General features: G+C 40.3%; 1 protein-coding gene across 1 annotated transcript in view; it reads right to left on the reverse strand.

Moving 5' to 3' along the window:
- Positions 1-436: 436 nt before the first annotated feature.
- RCL1 (RNA terminal phosphate cyclase like 1) overlaps positions 437-24,742 on the reverse strand; it is a 111,652-nt gene continuing 87,346 nt past the window's right edge. Inside the window, exons 9-10 of the mRNA XM_032477730.1 lie at positions 10,926-10,992; positions 437-7,691 (exon numbers count right to left, since the gene is read on the reverse strand). Coding sequence (XP_032333621.1) covers positions 7,650-7,691; positions 10,926-10,992 — 109 coding nt within the window. The 3' untranslated portion in view covers positions 437-7,649. The remainder of the gene's footprint in view (positions 7,692-10,925; positions 10,993-24,742) is intronic.

Here is a 24,742-nt window from a genome sequence, read left to right on the forward strand (position 1 = left end):
CGGTCAAATATTTACTTAGTGTGTTCCACGTTTAGAAAGAGTGAGCATTTGGGAATAAACAGAACTGGGTTGAAATTAGTCTCCATGCTTAAATCTGTGCCTCAGTGTTCTCATCAGAAAAATGAAGACAATAATAGCAGCTCCCACAGAGAGTTGTTGTATGGATTAAATAAGGTATTGTTTGTACAATGCCTAGTTCAAAATACGCACTCAGCAAATAATGCCTATTAGGGAACTATGGTTGAAAAAACAAAGGAAGGAATAGAAAGGCTATACTGCAGTTTTTTTTCTCCCACTTTCCTCCCTCTTACCTAAAATCATAGAAGGGAGAAGAAAGAAGGCAGGGAGGTGAGAATGTGGGCAAAGCAATACTAAATCTTAAATCTCAATCCCTAATTTAGCTGCTGAATCAAAATCAAAGACATTGAGATGACAGTTTCTATTTCATATACTGGATTTATAGTTTATTCCAGAGAACTCATCTAAGCAATAATATCATACTTGGAATACAAATCTCAAGGAGGAAAACGCTCTTAGACAAAAACTACAGTGAAACTGACACACCCAGATTACTCACTGTCTTCTCAAGAGAAAAAGAAATCTGGTGATGTCATTTCTGCCCTTGCCCACTCCAATATCAATACAGTTTCAACTTCTCAGAGCATAATAAAAGTTCTTGTATTTCACACAATAAATAACAAAGCAAACTCCCAAAAACTCATGCATGTACTGTAGTTGAAACAAAGGGGGCAATTTTATCTAATTAGTGAATTTTTCAGCTATTTTATATTTAGTCTACATAAAAAATATGAATCTGTTGTAGATCATTTATTCCTAGTGGTAAGTAATTATAATTCATTTGGAAAGCAACTTTAAAGCAGGTAGATACATTTTTCAAAACACCAGTCCACTGTATAATTACTGATACACTTATCATCATTCTTCTGATTTAAAAAAGGAGGTGAACAAGTTTCATCACAGTCCCCTAAGAAACTGTTTCACTTCTCTCTGTCATCATTCAGCCTTGGCCATATGTGATTTCAGTGTTAGTGAATCCACTGCACTTTTAAGTAATAAAGAAAAGAACATATTCTGGTTACTGCTGAAAAGATATTTCATCAGTCTTCCTGTTAGTATGAGTCATAGCAGAAAAGAATTTAATGATTTGCAAGAAGAAACCACAGTCCCCTAACAAGCACTCCAAGCCTTTAAGCCACAAGAGAAGGAATCGACAACAAATTTTACCCTTATTTTTTCTTTGAGCACCTACTGTGTACTAGCACTCTTCCAGGATCTGTGAGTACTCTTTAAAAATACAATTTAAAAATAAAAATATGACCTTCAGAAGTAGTTAGCCTGAAGTTTTCTTTATAAGAAATCAGCATTATTTTTGAATCCTCTGATGCTGAGACTTAAAAAAATAGCAATCCAAAGAGCTTAGCCTTCACTCATCTTTAGAACAAGGATAATAATAACATTAATACCCAAATTTCACCAGCTCCAAGCCTCCCACTTGCTTGACCAAGGGAAGTCCCATCTCTCAGAATCTCCCCTTCAAAACTATTTTCTAGAGTCTGCAAAGATGCCATAAACATCCACAAACACTGAGCTGCAGAACTTAGGAAAGAAGCCACAGCAAAGTTGCTCGAGCCTCAAAATGTTAAAAGTGATTAGTCCAACAAACTCATTTGTCACCTTATTCGCTGTTTAGGCAATGACAGTTCACCTAGAGGTCACACCATACTGCCAATGCTGGACATCCAGTCACTTAAAACTGACCTTGAAAAACCAGAGGGAGTTCAGGATGATCCACAGTAACGTTGACCAGCCTCCAATTTGCTTTGGAAAGCTCACTCACAAGTTAGAAACAGCCATCATTTCCCTTGGGGCCCTTACTCACCAGGCAGGTAAGGTCAGGGTGGATTTTGGCAGCAATCTCTATGGTGCACCAGGAGCAACCACTCCATAAAATATTACAGCCTTGCTGCTGGGTTTGGCTTGGTATGGGAGCCTCCTGCTTTCCTTATTGTGACTTAGCTCTCCATGCCCCAGTCATTTCTCCCTGTCATCTGGCCTCTATTGGGGCCATCACAGTCCATGAGGCATGCTGTCTGAAGCCAGTGGTGGTCAGGATCCAAGACCTGTGTTCCACGAGGCTCCTAGCCCCTTTGCAAACCAGTGCCTGGCTTTCTCATTAGAATCACCTGGGCCCCAACTCTGGCCTAGCTAAGATGCTCTGTTACACCAACATTGGGAATATCACTACCAGGTGAGTGATTATAAATGATGGGTCAATGCAATGGTAGGCACACTAAAATTGTAAAAAGCCTTCTTGGTGCAAAATGATATTTTACCTAACAGTTACCCAATTTAAGGGGGCAGTGATGGTTGTTATGTGATTAGATGGCTATTTAAAGTAACCAGCATAAGAGAAATTCATAATCAGTCTATAAGAATTAATGTTTTACATGCAGCTTTTCTTTTCTCAAAAAATTAAGATATTTTATTTCAGAGTATTATGTGCCCAGAACCAGGTTGATCATAAGAAGCAATATACCTGAAATAGTCTGGTTTAAAGATTTTAGAGATTGAGAATAGCAATTTGGACATACTTCAGTTTCCAAAGCCCCCAAAAGATAAAGTAGATGGTAGGTCATATTTATTGAGCAGTTTCTATATGCCAAACATTGTGCTACATAATTTACACGCATTGTCTCACGTGATCAAACAATGCTCTGAAATAGCTACTATTATGATCTGTATCCTACAGATAGGAAAACCGAGCTTAGGAAAATGTGCCAACATTCTGAGTTAGTAAGAGGTGAAACTGAGTTATGAACATTGGGCTTCTGACTCTGACACCTCTGTGCTCAACTGCCTCCAGCTGGGCTCACCATGAGTTTGGCCACCAAATTTGACTTCTAATCCCATTTCTTCTCATAAAAGGTCATTTAACCTCACTACCTTGTCTGTAAACTGGAGGAATGAGGATTCTCTGAGCTAACATTTGCAAAGACCCAAATGTAAGGTTATCATTACATGAGAGGGCAGAGTTCATCCCTCATGAGAAGAATAAAGTGGGCAGAGGACCCTCTTGCTGCAGAATCCAGCTCTGGGGCACCATCAGCAATGCCCAGGCACATGTGAAGAGGAGTACACTGTTACCGGGTATAGTGGTAATGTGATTTGAGGCATGAAAAGAATGTGGGCCCTCCAATCACAATGCTGACCGCAGTACCCACCACTGACTTCTCAAAAGGAGGTTCAGACATACTAGACTTCATTCCTACCCAGACTGTTTTTAACTTTGCCCAAAACTGCTCAAGTTGGGAATACTGGGATTATCTGTTTCTTTCATTTTTATGAAAATTGTCTCAATGACCAGAGCTGATTACTTTCTACAGATGCTCTCATGCTTTTATCACAGTGTGTCAGACCAGAAAAGCTCAGAGACCCCCATGCTATCTCCTTTCTAAGGCTTGAGTTCTCTTTTAAATGTTAAAGATACAGCTAGTCTATTCTATCTTCAGTTTGAAATTCCTACAGATACAGAAAGCTTGTCACAAGGTTCTCCATCAATACAAGCAGCTGGACATAGGTCCACTGCAGGGAGCCACTTCTGGACCTTTGTGCTTAAGATGAAGTGGAATAAGGTGAGAGGAAGAAGGGGAAATGTTGAGCCCTTAGTCAAAGGACTGAGCTTTCTAACCGGCTGATGTCCGTATCATTGGTCCTGAAAGGTGACCGCAACAGAAGAGAGCTAACTGCTATAGTCAGCCTGTTTAAGAAAGCCCAGTCTCTCTCTCCACGGACAGTCTATTCTGGGTTGAGCACTGACACTGAATATTTATCACTGAGTCCTCTATGCCAGGTCATTTTAAACCCATCATTTGTTAGTTGATTGTTATTATCACCTCTACTGTAACTCAATCTAAGTAATATCCATGTATGCGTTTGTTAGTATTTTATGCATACCCCATGGACCTGGAAATCAGTGGAAACCAAGCAGAGTCCCTCTTTTAATTGTAGGTGGTTTCCACTGGTCTCTTGTGGGTTTTCAGGGTTCTGTCCACAGGATTGCTTCATTTTCTCTTGGAACTCCCTGACTGCCACCATCATCATAACATCAAGATACACTGAGTATTTACCATGACTCATTAACACATATATACTTCACATGAATGACCTCACCTAATCCATACAATTCTATCAGGTTGCTATTGTCATTATTATTATTACCCCCATTTTACAGTTGGAGGGGGCGAATCATAGAGAAGCTTCCTGACCACAAATCACAAAACTAGAGAGGGCTGGAGCTGGAATTTATACCCATGTCTGTGTGACTCCAAATCTTGAGCCCTCAAGAGCTCCACCAGATACATTCCTCTCTGACTAAGACCTGGGAAAAAAAACCCTACATTTCTACCAGTTCTGCTAAAATTCAGCCCAATGAATGGCTTTCTCAGGGGGCAGGTTACAGACTATTTACCAAATTATAAAACATGAATTCAGTCTAGAGTGAAGGACAGCTACCTGAATGTGGTGAGTCCAAGCGATTGTCTAAATTAATCAGTTTCAGAAAAAAACTGAGCTGCATTGTAAGGGAAAGCAGTGGGTGTGAGGAAATACGTCTCCCTTTTTATTCTCTTCTGTGTGCCATTCTCTTTTAACATATTTATAAAAGTGACATCCGTTCCTTTCTTTGTTCAGTGTGAGTCCATAAATGATAAGAAACCAAAGTAACATAACTAACCTTGTGATATCAGCTCTGCATGTCATAATTTGTCAGTATTTAGGCAAAATCCTCGTGAGATACTTGGTATATTCTTATGATTCCATTTGCTTCCAAGCTGCACTCCTCGTTTGATCCAATATGACAATTTAGTATAAAAACAGAACAATCTAGTCTCGTAAGTAAACTGCCACATCCACCTAGACCTACCTATCTCTTTATGCAGCTCTGAGAAAAGGTCTATTTCTTTTTGAGCGGTACCAGATCAGACTGTGGCAGTCAGTGCGGTGGACTGCCAATGGCTTTTCTGAGCATCTCCATAATGAACCCCTCGTGCATGACTGTTGCCCACAAAGATTCCTCCCCAGTACAAAGGAAAGATTAGGTCTAGGGAAGGGCTAAAATACTGTTTTCAGAAAAGCAGCAATTCCTCCAAAACTTGAATCTAAATGCATCCACCAGAATCCCTGGGGAGCTTTTCAAACATGGATTCTGGAGCCCCTTATGTCGACAGTTAAATTAGGTAGACTTTCTAATTTGTTAGGTCTGAGATTGGGCCTAGAAATCTGTATATTATAAATAATGGGCAGCATACATACAAAAAAATGTAAAAAATCGTGTGTGGCTTGAAGAATTTTCGTATAGTAAACGTTCCCAGTTAACTGAACATATCAAGTAACAGAGCATATTGGCATACCAGAATCCCCTTCATGTTTTTTTCCCCAGATTCTGTCTCTCCCCCTCAAGGTTAGCCAATATATAGACTTTAAACAGTATAGGTTGGTTTTGCCTTTTTGTTTTTAACTTTTTTTCGAACTTCATATAAATGAAACTATACAATATAAACTTTCCTGTGTCTGGCTTTCTTTGCTCAACATTGTGATTGTGAAATTTATGTTGTCACTATATTTGTAGTTTGCTCATTCTCACTGCTGTTTTGCTGATGGATATTCAGATTCTTTCCAATTAAGGGTTGTTGCAAATTGTGCTGCAATAAATTCTTATACACATCTTTTGGTGCACATATGAATGCATTTCTGTTGGGTAAACACATAGGAACGAAATTCCTGGGTCAAAGAATAGCTTTAGCAGATACTGCTGGACAGGTTTTCAATATGGTTTTATCAAATCTGAGTATTTTAAACTATTTCCCAGTTGATTTGATGCCAGGTTAGGTAACCACTGAACTAAAAGCCTGAGAATTTACAGGCAGGCACTATGTCAGTATCTTTCTGCTGCTCTGAATGTACTGGACAATATCTTACGCAAGGTAAGAGATCAACAAATAGTTCTTGGATTGAGTTAAGTTTTCTATAAGTATTAATCTATAAGTAAGGAACAACAAAGCTCTCACTTCATTTTCTGGTCAGCTTTTCTTACAGTTTTATAGAGTGGTATTTTAAATGAGGTGGTTAAAAAGGAGCCATCATCCCATCCAAGTCAGTCATCTGTTCTCACTTCACAGAGCCCACCCCACAATAGGGTCAAATTCCCTCAGATCCATCCAGAAAAAAAATCCTTAGGACTCATCCTGGCTTAGCTACAGACACACTCTGTTATGGATTGAATGTTTGTGTCCCCTTAAAAGGCGTATGTTGAAGCCTTAATCCCCAGTGTGGCTCCATTTAGAGAAGGGGCCTCTAAGGAAATAATTAAAGTTAAATGAGGTCATAAGGGTAAAGCCCTGATCTGACAGGATTAGTGTCCTTATAAGAAGAGATACCAGCGTCATTTTAACTTAATCATATTTTCAAATCCCTATCTCCAAATAGTCACATTCTGAGGTACTGGGGGTTAGGAATTCCAACATATGAATTTGTGGATTCATAATTCTGCCTATAATAGGGTTGACTTCTGCACTTTGTCTACATTGTCTCCAATTTTTATGATGGGCATATATTTCCTCTGTAATTTTTAAAAACAGAAAGGTAAGAAAAAAAATTGACTGGAAGACAAATGTTAACAGCAAAATATTAATAGGAAATATCTCTAAGGATTATAGGTGATCCTTATTTTTTTCCTTTCCATGTTTTTTAATGTTTTTCTCTTGTGCTCTTCAATGAGCATGTACTGCTTTTTAATTGGAAACAAAATAAATATTTATTTTTAATGAAATAAGTAAACCCAACAGCTGCCCCTTCAAAAGCCTGGAAATTAGATACACTCGGGGAAAGCATCTACCTTTGGAAGTGGCTAGTGATCTTTAATTATTCAGAGTGACACTTCACTTATAAAAAGCTATTTAAAATACATGATCATTCAGAGATGGTATGTGATTCTTAGGTTATGAAAACTGACATAATTTCCCTTAATTTTCCAGGTTACAGTAGTAAAGTGAATCTAGTCTTAAATTATTAGCCTTTTGAAGCAATTATTCAAATTAAGGATTTTTCAAATGAGTATTACATTATGCTTATAGTATGGACTACACACTTCTTCTTAATTTATGAATATTCATTAAGTAATGAGTCTTAATCCCAACAGCAATAATAATGTCCTATATTAACAGACTGTTCTTTCCAAGAGATGTACATCATAGTTTTTAATTAAATAATCCCATTATGTTATGAAATCACCTGTGAAGAAATGTGTTAAGAATAAGAAAATAAATAGCTTGTGACTCCAGTACTTACCAGGTTTGCCTCAGGGTTTGGAGCTCAGACAGAAACACCCATGAGATCTGGCAAAATTTCCTCAGAGCCCATGTAAGCGAACTACCCATCAGGTGATGGGCTTGTCAGTCTAGCTCTCAGGAGAGTTCCAGTCCACATGGAGAGAAGCACAGGATGCTCTGAGCAGAATTTCCTAACAAGGAAATTGCTGCACGTTCCCCATGTGGCTATTTGAAGGATGAAGCAATGACATCTTCTAAAGTGGCATCTTCTTCTTTTTCTTCTTTATTCCTTAGAAACTGCCTTTAGTGCTGGTAAGAGTGGATTTCCCAAAGACAGAAAGTAATCTAAAATGACAAATAACTGGAATAAATTTTGAAATCTTTCTTTTTGTGGTCAGCTATCCTAACAGTTTTCTTCCTAGTAGGGAGCCACTCATAACTCCTGACTATTCCTTCATCCACTGGAATGTAGCAGATTTGGAATTTCCCAACTGTCATTCTTGTCAGGAATCCATTTCTTCACCATGCCAAGCATTGTCAACTACAGAAGTTTTCATTTAAATGAAGATTAGTTTGCATGCTTCTTGAAGTGCCTTTAGAAGTGGGTAGGATATCTGTTTCTTTTACATTTGTATCTATTTCATACATTGAGCAATAAGTCAAAACAAACACTTTGGAGAATGACTATGGACGAAAGATGATAGAGTGGATGGCTTCCAGTATTACATCACCGAGTGTGATGTTCCACAAACTCTTCGGCAATAGCAATATTGTATTTACAAATATTTCCTTCCTATAAAATCTAAACTAAAAGTTGGCTTACATTAGCAATTATCTAAACATCTGTCTCTATATCCAGCTCTATTCCCACCATGCCAGTTAACCTTGCTTGTCTACCTGCTGGAAAAGATTGGGAGAGTAAGAAGAAATGGCCAATCAATTGCCAAGTGACTGAGAGCTACTGTTTATGTTTGGATTCAGTTCTCTTCATGTCCCAGGTGTGAAATCTACGCCATTTGTCTCCATAGAAAAGACGCAGGATCTTTGCCAAATTCTTTGGCAGGATTGGGGAAGTGCCTTGTACTGCTGGATTAGCTGAGGGGTTTCCATGTGAGAAACTGAGCAGTACAGTTTAAATGAGAGGGACTGAAAGAAGTCAGAGGAAGGTAGGTAAAAGGAGGATGCTCGGCAGTCTCAGGCTGGATGTAGGTTGCTCTTCCTTGTTTCACTCTGGCCAGCAGTGACGTGCTGCCAGACACTGCTCACTGACACTAGATAGTCCTTCACAGTTTATCAAGCACTTGTACAAACAAAAACTCATCTGGCTTTCTTAACACACTACACTGAAGAAATGGCGAGCATATACATTAAATACTATTTTGTATCATATTCCATTAAATTTTCAGGCTTTGGAGTCAGATTACTGGGCTTTAAATATTAATTCAGTCACTTCTGGCTGGGTGACTTTAACTAAGGTAAACAACTTCCCTGTGCCTTCTTTTTTCACTCATGAAAGGGCGATAACAATGATACCCACCTCACAGGATTAATGTGAGGATTAAATGAGATAACACAAGTCCTCAGTACATGGCCCAGCATATAGTAAGACCTGTATAGATGTTAGCTATTATTCGTAATTAGCATTTGCTTATAAGGTTTCTGTCTTTGGTATCATGCCTAGAAATTTCTTTCCTGTCCTAAGATGATATATTCATTCATATTTCCTTTCATGATCTTATGTTTTATATTTAAATCCTTTAAAATTTTATCAGTATGTTTTAAATTTCAAGTATTAGACACCAGAATAAAATTTAATATTTTATTGTGATAAGAATATTTAACATGAGCTCTACCCTCTCAAAATTTTAAGTTTATTATACAGTATTGTTAACTTAGGTACACTGTTGTACAGCAGATCTCTAGGATTTATTCATCTTGTTTAACGGAAACCTTATGCCCACCGATTAGCTACTGCCCATTTCCCCCTTCCCCCAGCCCCTGATAAGCACCACTCTACTCTCTGAATCTATGAATTTGACTATTTTAGATGCCTCATAAAGATGGGATCATGTAGGATCTGTCCTTCAGTGACTGGTGTATTTCACTTAGCATAATGCCTTCAAGGTTCCACGTTTTCAAGGTTTTATGTTTTACATTTAAATCCTGGAATTTATTTGTGCATATGGAATAAGGAAGGGATCTAACTCTACTTTTTCCAAATGGTTACAGGACATAATATTTGAAACAAAACCATGCAATACACAATTCCTAGCAAGGGTAAGAATAAGAAAATTCTTTCATAATGAGAGCAGGTTATTTTTCTCTTTTTAAAAATAATTTCTATATAGGGTGCTTTCCTCCATAAGACTATGAAATTATTGGATTTTCTTAGTTCTTCCTGGTTTCTATCACCCGAAAATAATGAAACATTTATTTCTCTTCTCATAATATTAGTGAAAGAAGAATATTCTCAAAGGGAGTGGAAATAAAATGATAAAAATAATGACATGTTGGTGGCACCAACTCCTGCCCATGGCTGGCAGGAAGGAGCTATAAAAAAATTTAAACTCTTATTCAAATATCAAATCATTACGTTGTACAACTGAAACTAATATAATGTTACATGTCAGTTATATATCAATTTTAAAATCTATACTTCTAGATATTTAAGGACAAAGCAACACGGGGGGAGGAGGAAGCATATTACAAGCAATCTGTATTTTATTTGTTTAAGCCTACTTTAAAAAAATTAGTATGACTTAGCAAAAATATACAAAATAGGAAATAAATTAGAAATAAACAAGAAAGATGAGGCAAAAGGAAAAATAAGAGTATGAACATAATTAAGAAGCAGGAATGAAGCTTTTAAAAATTTTAAAAGCACCACATTACTCTGTGCATTTGCTATGAATGGGCCACAGATTTATCTCTGAGTTTTCAACTGTTAGTGCAGGATCAAACAATCTCAGTCACAAAACGCAAAGTATCTATAAGAAAAAAGCAAGGCTTGGGGGTGGGGGCGGATAAATTAGGAGTTTGGGATTAACATATATACACTACTATATATAAAATAAACAACAAGGACCTACTGTATAGCACAGGGAACTATATTCAATATCCTGTAATAACCTATAATGGAAAATAATCTAAAAAAGGATATATATGTATGTGTGTATAGGTATATATAACTGAATCACTTTGCTGTACACCTAAAACTAACACAACCATTGTAATTAACTATACTTTAATTTTTAAAAAGTCTAAAAAGAGAGAAAAAGAAAGGCAATTTTTCAGAGCATATTACACAGAAGTGGATATCGATGGTTGTCTTCCCAGAATCCATTCTGCCCTTCATCTTTTCTAACAGTAACTCAATTTTGCTCAGGTATCTACCCTTCCTCATGCAGAACTTGTGATCCCAAAGGTGAACTGAGTAATATAAGCCAACCAGTGACAGGTTCAGGACTGAGTACATGATTGAGAATCAGCCAATAAGACAAAAGGAAATGGTTGCTGAAGAACGTCTGGGAAAGCTGGGGAAGTTCTTTCTTGGCTTTAAGACAGACCAATGTCTCTTACCTGCTGAACGTGAAAAGAAGCTGCAGGTGCCACTGGCATCCATCTTGTAACCACGAGGTAAACCAGCCTGAGGAAAGACAAAACACATTAGATGAGATCAGCTAAACAATTGAAGGGGATTGGAAGTCCTGATCACACTGCATCTGAAGTCTACGCTACTACTAGACATCTACCCCGATGAGATTCACTGTTTACCACTTTGATTCTGGTGTCTAATACTTGAAATTTAAAACATACTGATACATACACCCTCAAGTGTATGAAAACATGCTCTTTTCCCTAATCAACTCAGATTAACATTGTATAACAACACACCCTCTCCCATTCAACCATCTACACCACAAATATTTCTAGAGCATATATCATATGCCAGCCTACTGTGCTAAATTCTGGGAATATAATAATGAAATGGTGATGCAATAAGTGCTATGAGAGAGTGCTTCCTACCAGGGACAGGAACGGGAATCTAATATATTCTGGGAGCAAGAGGCATCCCAAGGAAATTCCATTTTCACTATTGATTAGTTTTTATCTATTCTAAAATTTTATCAAAAATGAAAATAGTACTCTCTGTGACTGACTTCCTTCACTCAGCATAATGTTCTTGAGGGTCATTCATGTTGGTACATGGAAGTGGTTCATTACTTTTTGTTGCTGAGTGGTATTCTATTGTATGAATATCACTATTTTCTATTTATTCTCCCTGCTTATTGTACCTCTTATTCTCAATTTCTGCCCTCCTCTACTGGCTTCTTACTATATCTCTTTGCATCATTTCCTGTGTGATTGCTCTAGGAATTAAATATACACCCCAAACTTCTCTAAACTCTCTTTAGATTTAATATTATATTACTTTATGTAAAATGTATGAATCTTATAACTCTGTATGTCCATTTACCTCCCCTTACCTTAATGTTACAGTTGTCACATGTATTTGTCTAGGTTGATAATTGGGTTTTTTCTTTCAACACTTTAAAGGTATCATTAGCCTCTCAGGTTTCTGATGATGTGTCCAGTCATTTGAATCTTTGTTTCCCCAATGTAATGTGTCATTTTCCTTTTAATGTTTTCAATATTTTCTCTCTCTCTTTTTTTTGTGGGGGCGGTGGGTTCAAACTTTCACTATGATGTGCTGAGGCATAATTTTCTTGGTATTTATCCTGATTGGAGTTCTTCTTGCATTTCTAAATATATGTCTTTTAGTAAATTTGTGAATATTTTTGCCATTTATTTCATTAAATAAATGTTAGGCCCCATTTTCTCTTTACTCTCCTTCTGGAACTTTAATTATGTGTATGTTAGACCTCTGGATATTGTTCCACAGATACCAATGATTAAGTTCATTTTAAAAGATATTTTCATCTCTAGTTTATTGTAAAGAATATTATAAAGCATACAAATGGACAGATGAAGAGGTACATAGGGTCAAGATCCAGAAGGGTCCCTGGTACAGGAGCTTCTGTACCCAGGGAGTTGGGGCGTGCCAACCTCCTGACACACAGATGTGCTCACCAACCTCGATACTCTCCAAATTCCACAGTTGAGGGGTTTTTTGGAGGTTTCAGCAAGTAAGCATATTGATGAAATCATCAGCCATTGGTGATGAATTCAATCTCTAGGTGCTCTCCCCTCCTGGGAGGTCAGATGGAATTGGGGGAAGCTGAAAGTTCCAATCCTCTAATCATGCCTTGGTTATTCTGGCAACAAATCCCCAATCTGAAGCTATCTAGGGGCGTCCAGCTATCATTTATCACATTAGCATACAAAAAGACAGTAATCCCTCTGCAGAAGTTCTTGTGCCAGGAACCAGGGACAAAGACCAAATAAATATTTACTATATCACAATATGACAACCATGTTCATGGATTAGAAAACACCATGTCATTAAGGCATCAGTTCTCCCCAAACTGGTCAACAAGGCAATCACTATCAAAATCGTACCAGTCTTATTTTTGTAGAAATTGACAATCTAATTTTTAAATTTATATGCAAATCAAAAAATTCTAGAACAGAATAGCCAAGATAATCTTGAAGGAAAAAAAAGTAAAACAAAATTGGAAGACATCAATTACTGAATTTCAAAACTTACCATAAAGCCACAGAAAGAAAGCCCACCTGCTGATTTTGCTTACATGCAACTGAGACCTATATTTCTGTTCCTTATATAGCAAGGAGTCTTATACAATGAAAGGATATCGTACAGATCTCCTAAGTTAAGTCAAAGCCTTCCCAAAGATATAAATTGACTAAATACACCTTAATGTCATCATTTGGTAATGCTGTCCATAGTAGAGAATACAGCCAAAACAATAAGAAAGTTTTTAATCTCAGAAGAAAATCAGTGGCCTACTATAAATTGATTTTCAATTCTGTTTACCTTAGTCCAATATTTCACAAAGTGCATTACTTGATAATCATGCTTCACAGGGAGGAAGGAAGGAGGGGAGGGAGGGGGGAAAGAAGAAATAAAGGGAAGGAAGGAGGAAGGATAGAAGGTAATTCTTTTTTTTCCAGGGGGAGGGGGAAATTAATTCTCAAATAAATTTGAGGAATGCAGAGTTTAAGAAACTTTGATTTCATTTGTCTCAGGACTTCCCAGAAACTTTAATATGCTAATATGCACTGTAAGTCTCCAAGATGGCAGAGAGTGTAATTTTGTCTTTGAAACCCTTTCTAAAATTAACTAGTGTTCAGTGGAACAACATACTTTGAGAAATGCTTTCTCAGGCTAATGGGAAAAAAAAAGCCATAAATATAAATGTATTATTTTTCTGACTCAAGAGTGATGAGCTAGTCTAGTCTTGAAGCTTATTAAGGGAACCCTTATTTTTTAAGGGATATGAACCATCTACTTTTTAACAAAAAAAAAAAACCACAGGACTGAGAGGAAATGTGCTCTCTTCTAAACAGCTGTGTGACTTTAGGCAAGTATCAGTTTAATCCTTTCTAATCCAATGTGTTTCCTATAGCTGTAAAAGCAGAAATCCCCTGGTCACAGGGTTCTTTGTGGTGGCCGAATATAAATGTATCCGAATAACAAAGAATTAAAGAGAATACAAGTGTTAGGATGGAAATCCCCAGACTGCCCAGTCAGAAATTCCCTCCAATTGTCCTGGTTCTTGCCCTTTGACTACTGACCACAGCTTGATGTTGGGCTTGGTACCAGTGTCCCCACAGGCAGAGTGAGGTCAAGGTGCACATTGCTGGGGCAAAGGCATCAGAGGTGCCAAGGAAGATGGGATCTACTTTGTCAGCTTTCCACCCCAAGGCTGAATTCACTCATGCCCCCTCCTCAACCAGGCCTATGGGAACAGTTGTGGAGAAAAGAGGCAGGGAAGGATCTTTAAAGAACGTAAAGTTATAAAAATCCAGAATAATACAGATTGGCCCTAAGGGGAGAATCTGAAAAAAAGGCTGAGGAGTTTGTGAGAATACACGCTCCAAAATATTTTTCACCATATTTTTTTTTCATTTTATCTTGTTAAAGTGAATTCCACTAATTAGAGACTGATTTATTGTAAGCTGATTTTAGAATATTGGAAATATCTCTAGGAGGGTTAAAGAACTATCAAACATCCATCTGGAGTGTGAATTTTCTCAATCAGGTCATTTTTCTCTTAATATTTGAAATCACTTGCACTCAGGGAATAAGATTGTGATTGACAGTGTGAAGAATAAGAGGTTCCTGGGTTGGGGAGGAGGTTGCTGCACTTAGGGGAGGGCCTGATAGGGAACAGGTGCAGAGGAGTGACCTAGAGAAGGGCAAAAGTGGAAGTGTGAAAAAGGATGACATTTATGACAAATGATCCAACTCCAAATGCCTCCTAAGTCCTATCCTTCTTCCATCTCTTCTTCCTCCTTCATTGTATGCAATCCTGCTCAAAGGGAACCAGAAAAGCTGGGACTAGAGTTAAGCAATATCATGGGTGAACTTGGTTTTTATAAGCTAGTCTGATAAGCTAAAAACCACCTATCACCTATACGTTTGTGATAGCCAAACGTATTCCAAATTCCAAAGGACCTCCTTACAAGAGAAACTGGTGTATACCTTGTTCATGAGCTGAAAGTTTCCAATAATATCTAATCAATAAATAATTCTAGGTACCTACTATGTGCAGGCACTGCTAGGTGTTGAAGTTACAATGGAGAATGAGAGACGTCACCTCTTTTTTCACAAAGCTTAATGATCATGTTTGTATTTCAAAGGTCACTAAAGTGCAGACAGTGGGCTCGAGGGAAACAGGACTGGAGCCAGAAGACAGCTAGGAAGCAGTTTCAGAAATGCAAAGAAAGACTCAGTACATAATCTTCATTGAACATTTCTGAGTGGAAGGGCATTAGCAAGACTGTAGTCTTTTCTATCTTTGGCAGAATGTGCACTTTGATTAGTGGAATAATGGGCCTTTTTTGCCTCTTTGTAGGTTTATCATGAATAACTGGCTTGGTTTTAATACCCTATGCCAATACCTGTTAAGTCTTTGGTTGCTTCCTCTACAAAAGGAATGGCCACAGTAAGCCCTCAAGCACAACAAGCAGGTGCTGGCAGCTGAAAGTTCCATCCTGCACTGAAGTGATAAGAGTAAGAGGGTATGGTTAAGGCAAGCATATCTGGTACCCTCTACTGGGGCAGGCAGTGACTTTCAGATCACCTTACAGGTTATGGGAAGACCACAGAATCAGAGCCCTATCCACTTAGACACACCTCTCAGCCATTTCTAACCATCTACCTGAGTGTTCCACATGCTCTGGTGACCCACATTTTGAGTCCTCTGCATTGTGTCGAGCAAATATTAACATTGGTTGAAAGGGTGGACATACAGTTTGTTTATGGAACAAGCATGTGCTCATGTTCTCCATTACATCTGACTTCACTTCTCAGTGTTAATTTTTCTCCTGTTAGTACTTGTCCTTCCGTGCTTAAGAAGTCTGGCTTCTTTTACTACATTATCATTTAGCCATCCTTCCTCTAGGTTCTAACACTCCAGTGTACCATGGATAATTTGATTCAATTTAAAAGGTATTCCTGAGCACCTACTGTATGTAAAGCTCTGCCCTGAGTGCTGTGGGAGCCACAAAGATTATGAGGAGAAAAGTGGCCCTTCCTTCATAGAGTATTTCTTTTGACCTCTCTGGCACCACTAAAATTTTCTTTAATCCTCTATTATTAACTCCCTAGTTCTCTTCCTCTCAAGCTCATCACTGCCTCTGAAACAGAAACTTCTAGGCTATAGTAGACTGTTGCATTAATGGTCCCTGAAGAAAACACACCACTCCCTAGGATAGTCCCCTCCCACACTGAATCTGAGCTTCGCCATGTGACTTGGTTTTGACCAGTGAACATTAGCAAACACAATGCAAACAGAGGTCTGATAAGTGCTTGTGCGCTGCAGCTTTCTGTCTTGGAAAACCACCACATGGGGAAGCCCGGTCCAGACTCCTTGAGGATGAAAGCTCCTAGAGAAAGGAGCCCAGATGTCCCAGCCTTCCCAGCGGAGCCCAAACACCTAGTGGACCTCCCAGCTGCTTGCAGCCACAGAAGAACCCAGGTGGGACCAACAGAAGAACTACCCAGGCCTGGCCACAGAATCATAAAAAGTAATTGCTGTTTAAGCCAAAGTCCTGGTTGTTTCGTCATGCAGCAATTGGTAACTGAAACATATGCCTTATTTCCGAGGCCTTTCTCTGACTCTGTCATGGAAAAATTCCATTTTAGTCCTGAAGGTGTCCAGTCAGCTCTTCAAGCTGCTATGCTAAGGTCTAGTTTACAAGAAGGAAGAGCATGGGCTCTGGCATCAAGGCCTCCTTGGTTACAGGGCCTTGGACCATAGACTTAACCTCTCCTCACATCAGTTTTCTGTCATAGAGCAGCATTTCTCAAAATGTGGTCCACTCCTATCAGAATTACCAGGGGTTTTTGTCAAGAAATAGACTTAAGTGGCTATTTTTATAATAGCCAAAAACTGGAAACAATGTCAATATCCACCATCTGGGGAAAGCCTATGATACATTCATACAATGGAATACTAGTCAGCACTAAAAAGGGCAGAGCTACTGATACACTAACATGGTTCAGCCTCTCAGATGCTGTTTTCAGCCTGCCTCAGAAGAATACATATTGCATGGTTCTACTTGCTTTAAGTCTCAGAACAGGCACTACTGATTTGTGATCATCAGGCAAAACAAATTAATGAAATTAGAGCTGAGATCACCTGAGTGGGAAGCAGGAAGGACTGACTGGGGAGAGGCATGAGGGAACTTGCTGGCATGATGGAAATGTTCTGTATCTTGATTTCGGTGTAGGTTACACGAGTGCATGCCACTGTCAAAACATCAAACTAAAAACCCCAAATCTGTACATTTTTATGTGAAAATTATACCTCAATTTTAAAAAAAGACTGCAGAAATCACACAGATTTGGGCCTGCTCTGTGGGCTGGATAAAAAAAGCTAAAGCTAAACTGGCTTTCTCAAACTCCTATTTCACCTACTATGTGGAGAAGTTGGAAAGCTGAGAATGTATTTCCCAGGTATGCTCGCAGCTAGGCTTCTGAGTGTGAATTGATTCTGCCAGTTTGGTGTGTTCAGGAGAGATGTGGAAAGTGGAAACAAGGCAATTCCACTTTGCCATCTTTCCATGGAGCTTCAGGCCAATACGTGGGCTCTGACATATGGGAGTGCTGACAGACTCCACACTCCACTGTGGGTGGGTGGGTGGCAATGACAACTGTGACAGCCTAACAGGCAACAGTGGGAGACTGACAGGTCACCAAAACTCTGGATCTCAGCTGCAGTCCAATGACCTTGAGACCAAAATCCAAGTGCCTTCCTCTCCTCCAGCTCTTCCAGTGATTTTGTAAGCACCTCTATTCTTGTTCTAAATCCATTTTTGCCTGAAATACCTGGAGTAGTGTCTGATTCCTGCACTGAACTCTAATACAGAGCCCCAGTCCAGAACCAATGGGGTAATGGTGGAACCTAGCGATTCTATCACAGGAAGTGATTCTGAGCCTCACGTGAGATCCTACAGTTTAAAAGAAAGCACTTGGCATAGAGTAGTCAATAAGTTGAGCATCAACTACGTTATTGGGACTGCTGGGTTAAGTCACTGAGATTATTACTGGACGGAACGCAAGGACCCATGAAAGCCTAGGTGCCTGGTGCAAATGCACACTCCTTTTGAAAAACGTCAACCAAACTCACTCTTTGCTGCCTAAATTGCCAAGACTTGTGCCGTTGCCATCAGTTGAAGCCCATCATGCTGTCTTAGCCACAGCTGTTTGGACCAGAGACTGGAGAAGGAGCCAAAAGGCACCAGACTTGGGCTGGGCAGAAGGGATGAGAATAGCCCTACAGCAGTTGTGCTGGATTTCCGCCAACCCCGCCCAACTGCCTTTCCCACATGGTCTCTGGCATCTGCTTTGAGCCTACTACAGTCCCTTCTCCACGGTGATTCTGAAATCTCAAATTTGCAAATCGGATCATATCACTTCCCTTCAATGGCTTCTCCTTGAATTTGGGATTAAATTATAGGCTCTTGAAAAGTTTAGCCAACAAGGCCCCTGTGATCTAGTCTACACCTGGTTTTCTGGCCTAATCTCATGCTGCTCTTTCCCTCACATCCATGCCATCCAGATTAAGTTCTGTTCTCTGTGGATTTCCCCTTGTACTTTTTCCTTGGAACCACTTTCACAATTGTAATTGAATAATTTGTAATTACTTAATACTTTCCTCCCACACTAGCAGTAAGCTCAATGAGAGTGACATTTGTGTATCTTGTCAGTTATTGTGTCTCTGGTGCCAGCCTCAGTGCCTGGCACATAGCAGGTGCTCAGTGAATATTTATAAACGAAAAAATGAACCAATACATGTTCATACTCTCATTGCTGAGCATGGTGACTCCTTGGAAAAGCATCATCTATGGCAACCTTAGGTCTTCGTGACAGCCCATTCAGCTCAGAACCAGTTAACCTGTTTAACCTGCAGGTTGATGATGTTCAAGATAAAAAAGTAAGATTCTGGCAGTTGTGACAGGCAGGTGGCACCATCCAGGGGTCCTGGGGTTATTGGGCTGAGAGATTAGATTCAGGTGCAGTTTTTGTCTTAGCCTCAGAGTAAAAGCAGAAACTAGTCCTATTGGTTCTCGGCTTCCTTGTCCACCCTTGCAGGTGCCCTGTCTGGTACTTGTCACCCTCACCCCAGGAGGCTGCAGCTAAGAGGACTGTGTGAGACATCTGGCGCCAAAGGGTTTGGAAAAAATTAACTAGTTTCTGGTGGCACACATTATTACCACAAGTACCCATTTATCAAGAACAGATTCAGAAAAATTAGACAAATTGTACTTTTTGTGTGATTCCGCATTTCAAAGGATTTTCATTTACAAGGAAAAAGCAGCACCCAGTTTCCACCCAAAGCAAAGTCAGCTCTTAACACAGCTTGGAAGGTCCCAGAAAAATCTTTCAGCCCTTCTGAAGCTCCTCAGGTAGTAGAGTCTCATCTCCTGTGAAAACACCCATCAGTGCCTTCCTGCAAATTCTACACATGCCTGCTATAGACCCAGAGGAACTGCGTGAGGTTTTTGCTTTTTGTGAGAGCTACCCACCCAATACCCCGTTTACTGACTAAGACTCTGGCTGGTCTCTGGACAGGGGCAAAGAAGAATGAGACCTAATATTCTCTTCAAAGGACCAGTCACTTGACAGGATTAACAGGCTCAGAGCCTGCAGCACCTACTCCCTGTGAGGATTAGAAGAGATAGTGTACTTAGCCCAGAGCCTGGGAGATGATAGCTGCTCCAAAATGTTAGCCATTATCATCATTACTGAGGCTGAAAATTTTGGAACCTCATACCATAAAATTATTTCTGGTGTTTACTTTCATCTCAGAAGCTTTTTTTCCCTAATCTCTTAGAATTCATAAAAATACGAAGCAAACTTGCCTCCTAGAGAAAAGGTGGAGGTAGAGGCTCCCTTTTTTGTTTGTTTTTCTCTTCTCATTCTTTATGGTTTTCCTCAAAAATATTCATCACACACCTACCACTGCGAGGCATCATGCTGAACACAGGATATTACACAGTCCTGTAGCACCTGTAACTCAAGGGTAGGCACCCACTGAAGAAATTACACAAATTTTCATAACTAATAGTTCAACAGCGAAAGAAGGACTGAACAGAAGTACTATGAAAACACAAAACAGGGTACAGACCGACTTCGTTTGGGAGGTCAAGGGAATATCCTTGAGCAAGTCATGGTTGAGCAGTTTTGAAAGATGGGTAGGAATTAATTAAGCCAAGGCCTGGATGTGAGACATGGAGGCACCACTGCAGGCCGTGGGAACAGCAGGAGCAAGGATTTGGAGGAAGCAAGGCAAGTTTCATTTTTGCCAGTGTTCTATGTGTGTTTTGGGTTTGTCATTTTTGCTTTTCTCTATAAACTAGAACCATAGGACTTATTAAGCCTAAACATGATGTTGTAGAAGATATTGGAATGGAAATTCTGGGACCTGGGTACTAGTCATTTTCTAGTCAAGTCATTATCTGGCTTCTGTGTGTAGGTATGACAGCTTGATTCTTTAATTTTTGAGGCTTCCATTTCTTCATCTGCAAAATGGGGGTCTTAGAATAAATGATCCTTAGGATGATTCTAGAGACCACGTACACTTTTAGGAGAGTAACTGACGTATGTTGGGTATTTACTGGACTTCACCGTGTATAATAACATATTTCTAGGGTCTGACTTCTCCCCACCCTCCTGAGCATAACTAATTGGTTTGGGGATAGGAATGGACTCAAGCTGGGCCAATCAGATTTTATTTCTTGGGAATTTTAAATTAGGCTAGCTCCTGGAATGAAGGAGATAAAAACTGAGAGCTTGCAGAGAAACCACCTTCTTCCCACTGATTAGACTAAGCAAAAAAGGGAGGATTTCAGAGAGAGAAGAAAGAAGCTGCCTGGGCCCTGACAGCTTTCAGGTTCTTCCCTAAGGCCAGCTGTATGCCTACCCTTGCACTCCACAAGTCACCTCTATATCCTTTTAATAAATTCCCATTTTCCTTTATGCTAGCTTGAATTATATAGTGGATTGTAACATGTATCATGTTTGTCTAACAATGTGTTCCCCACCCACCTTTTTTTATTTCCCTGGGGAACTCCTCCTTCAATTTTCATGAGGTTCCAATAGGATAAACCATCATGGATACTCCCCTCCAGGGTGAGTACATGATCCAGGGTGGCCAATCAGGGCACCCTATCTGCCTGGCCACAATGGTCTGTTGTATGGGCACATGCCCCAAGCGAGGCCAATCAATGTCTTCCCTAGGATTGATACAGGGAATTGGAATGGAAAATTCTCCTTCTGCTGGGGTGGCTAAACTGAGATGATGTGTGTTTGGGACTCAGCCACTTTTTTACCTTCTTTGTGACGAGACCCTGCCTGCAGAATGACACCCAGCAGAGACAAGCCAACCCAAGAGATGAAGAAAGACCTTGGAAACATTGAACCTGAGATTTTATTCTGCCTAAAGCCAGATCCACTCCTAGCTTTTCCAGTTATGTAAGTCAATAAATTTCTTTGTTTAAGCCAGCTGGAATTGGGTTTCCATCACTTGCAATCCAAACAGCCCTGACTCATGTAAGTTCACTTCTATTAACTTGATCACCAAAATCCTAACTAAAGGGACAATAAAAATCAATACATGGTGTTATGAAGTCTGGGAGTTAAGACAACTATCCCTATAGAATTAAAAAGACCACTATTCAGGCAGGGGCTTCCACCTGATAAAACTTCTGGTCCACTTGCTGCAGGTGCATCAGCCTTTATTCTATCAGCTGAACTATGTCCCCCACAGGCAAAAAGAAAAAAATGTTATGTTGAAGTCCTACTCCAGTACCTCAGAATGTGACCTTATCTGGAAATATGGCCACTGAAGATATAATTGGCTAAGATGAGGTCAAATTGCAGTAGGGTGGGCCCTAATCCATTATGACCGGTGTCCTTATGAGAAGATGGCCATGTGAATACAGAAACCCAGAGAGAACACCATGTGAAGGTGGAGGATTGGAGTGATGTCTCCACAAGCTGAGGAATGCCTAGGGCCACCAGAGCTAGGAGAGAGGCATAGAAGGGGTTCTCCCCTCACAGCCCTCAGAAGGAACCAGATCGGCCAACACCGTGATTGTGGACTTCTAGCCTCCAGAACTGTGAGACATTAAATGTTTTTCTTTCCTTTAAAAATTTTTTTTAAAATTTCTATATAATTTTTAAAGGTTGTTTTCCATTTCCAGCTATTATGAAATACTGGCTATATTCCCTATGTTGTACAATACAGCCTTGAGCCTCTCTTATACCCAATAGTTTTATGCTTCCCATTCCCCCACGCTTATATTGCCTCTCCCTGCCTCCCACTAGCAATAAATCAGTTATTTTAAGCCACTTAACTTGTGGTACCGTGTTACAGCAGCCCTAGCTGAGAAATAGTCTGCAAACCATGAAGCACTGTTTGGGTGATGGTTGCAGATACAGAGGTGCTGCACTTGCTGCCTCCCATCAGGGTTGTAATTTTTTTTTTTTTTAACATCAGAACAACTGTCCTTAGACCACCATCCTATTCCACTACTCCCCCTTCACAGTCCTCCTTTTACTCTAGGGAAGCTGGAGGCCTAGATGGAAATTCTGATTAGAGAACTCATAGGCAACTCCAGTGGATCTGGGTTCAGAGCCCAGCTTCCAAGGGACTCAAGCATCTGAAGAAGAGGGTATTTGTTGACTGGCTGCAAGGTGGGAAAAGGGAGACAATGAGAACCACTTGCCTTAGCAGAGCCAGCAGCAAGCCAGGCACCCACAGCTGGCACCAGAGGCCCTGTTCCCAGCCTTTGTCTGGGCAGTGTGTGTGGTAACCATCCTGGAGAACATGGGACTCATCCTTCTCTATTCCCAACAGCCAGTCCCACGCCCCAGCTAGCTCAGGTTGGCCACCCCAGGGCCTGGGAAAAGGAGGGGAGAGGTGAGCTAGACAAGAAGTGAAACAAGTACAAAACCTGCCATCTCTGTCCCTCGGAGAGACACACAGGAGAGGAGACTGAGCTTGGACATCTGTTCTCTGCAACAAAGTAAAAGAATATGGAGAGCAGTGGTGCATCACCACTCAGGATGGAAGGCACCCATGCTGAGAGCTACACGGTTCCACTGGAAGTGGAGTCTCAAAGAGCCAGAGAGAGATTCAGAAGATGAGCTGGTATTTGTTACTCAAATATTTCTCCTCTAGTTTTTCTTCTGAAAAGACCATAGTCTCCTCCCTCATTCGCTAACTCCTCACTCTACCTATTGGAAGGACCTCCCCACCTGGACACCACAGGCCCTCCAGTCAACTGTGGGAGCAGCTTCTGAGTGCATTTTCACGCCTCATCAAAGGATGGGAGCATGGAGGGGAGAGGGTGGGGAAATACTTTCCTACTGAAAAAGAATAACCTGAAGATCAACAAGGAGCAAGTTGTGGCTTTAGAAAAAAATCTCCTCCTAGGAGATGTCATATACTTCATTCCAGCAACGGCTCCATTAAATTGGCATTTACTGATTTCGTGTTCAAGTGAGGTCAGCTCCAAGAAGTAGATCAAGCTGTTCTTGTCCCTTAGTCCAGACGGCTTTGGGTGACAGAGATTCCACAGGCTGTAAGTGAATCCAGGTCAGGCTTCTCTGCAAATGTGAGCCTCCCCCAGTCACTGCCTGTGACCTGCGGCCCCAGTCTCCCCCTTCCCTGACCCCATCCCACAACCACCCATGCCTCAGGGCCCCGTCCAGCCTCTTCACTCACCTGTGAGCCCAATCAGAGTCCTCAGCTTTTTGGAAATCTCTGGGTATCTAGGTGTAGGGGAGATGAGGGAGCTATGGGATAGGATCACACCACTTGAAGTTCTTCACCAGCTTGAGAAAGGTTGGCATCTCCAAGGCCGCCAAAGATGGAAATTATCTTGGAGGGGAAAAATAAAATACTGGGCCTGAGTTTTTTGGTTTTTGTTTTTTGTTTTTTTGCAGGGGGGACATTGTTTGCAGTTTTGGATATACTACCTAAAAGTATGTCAAATCATGAAGGTGTAATTATCCTTAAAGACAACCCACTCACACACCATACCATGCACTAGCATTGCTGTAGTCCCAGTGGAAATTTAATCAAAAGACCCCTGAGGGACAGAGAGTTTTTGGCCAGCTGCCCTGTCCCCAGCTTGCTTCCACACTCCTGTGCCCCACCTCCACCCATCTGGGCATCTCCTTCTAACACCCACCCTTGAAAGTTTAGAGTTTCATCTTACTCCAGGTACCTCTCTTTTGCAGTTCTCTAAAGGGTTTGCTTATTTGATAAGAGGAAATGGGGGAAAATGACTCAGTTTTATCCCCCTTTACTATCTCTTTCTTGTAGACTCTATAAGAAAAAACTCAGTGGTCCAGAACTACCAGTATCCTTAGATGTACCAATGATTCAAAAGGGTACATCCATGGCCACTGCCAATCTGGACACTACAGATTTCACTTGGTACAAGAGAATAAAGACGAAGTAAAGGTGGGGATAGACACGGACTTTTGGGGAAGAAATCAGCAGAGGGAGAGAAGAGCAAAAAGGAAAGTCCCAAGTATAGCTGGGACCACCAGACATTCTCAGGCAATGGCATGAAAGGCTTCTCTGCTTATGCAAATAAATAGCATCTTCTTCAAAGTAATTTATTTCAAGAGAAAATAAATACTTCCTCAAAGTAATCTTATTTCAAGAGAAGCTGTGTGTTATAAATATTTAGGAAACCCTCTGCTGCCTTTAGGATTTACACTTTTTTGT

This window comes from Camelus ferus, chromosome 4 (genome assembly GCF_009834535.1).
Source record: "Camelus ferus isolate YT-003-E chromosome 4, BCGSAC_Cfer_1.0, whole genome shotgun sequence".
NCBI classification, from domain to species: Eukaryota; Metazoa; Chordata; class Mammalia; order Artiodactyla; family Camelidae; genus Camelus; species Camelus ferus.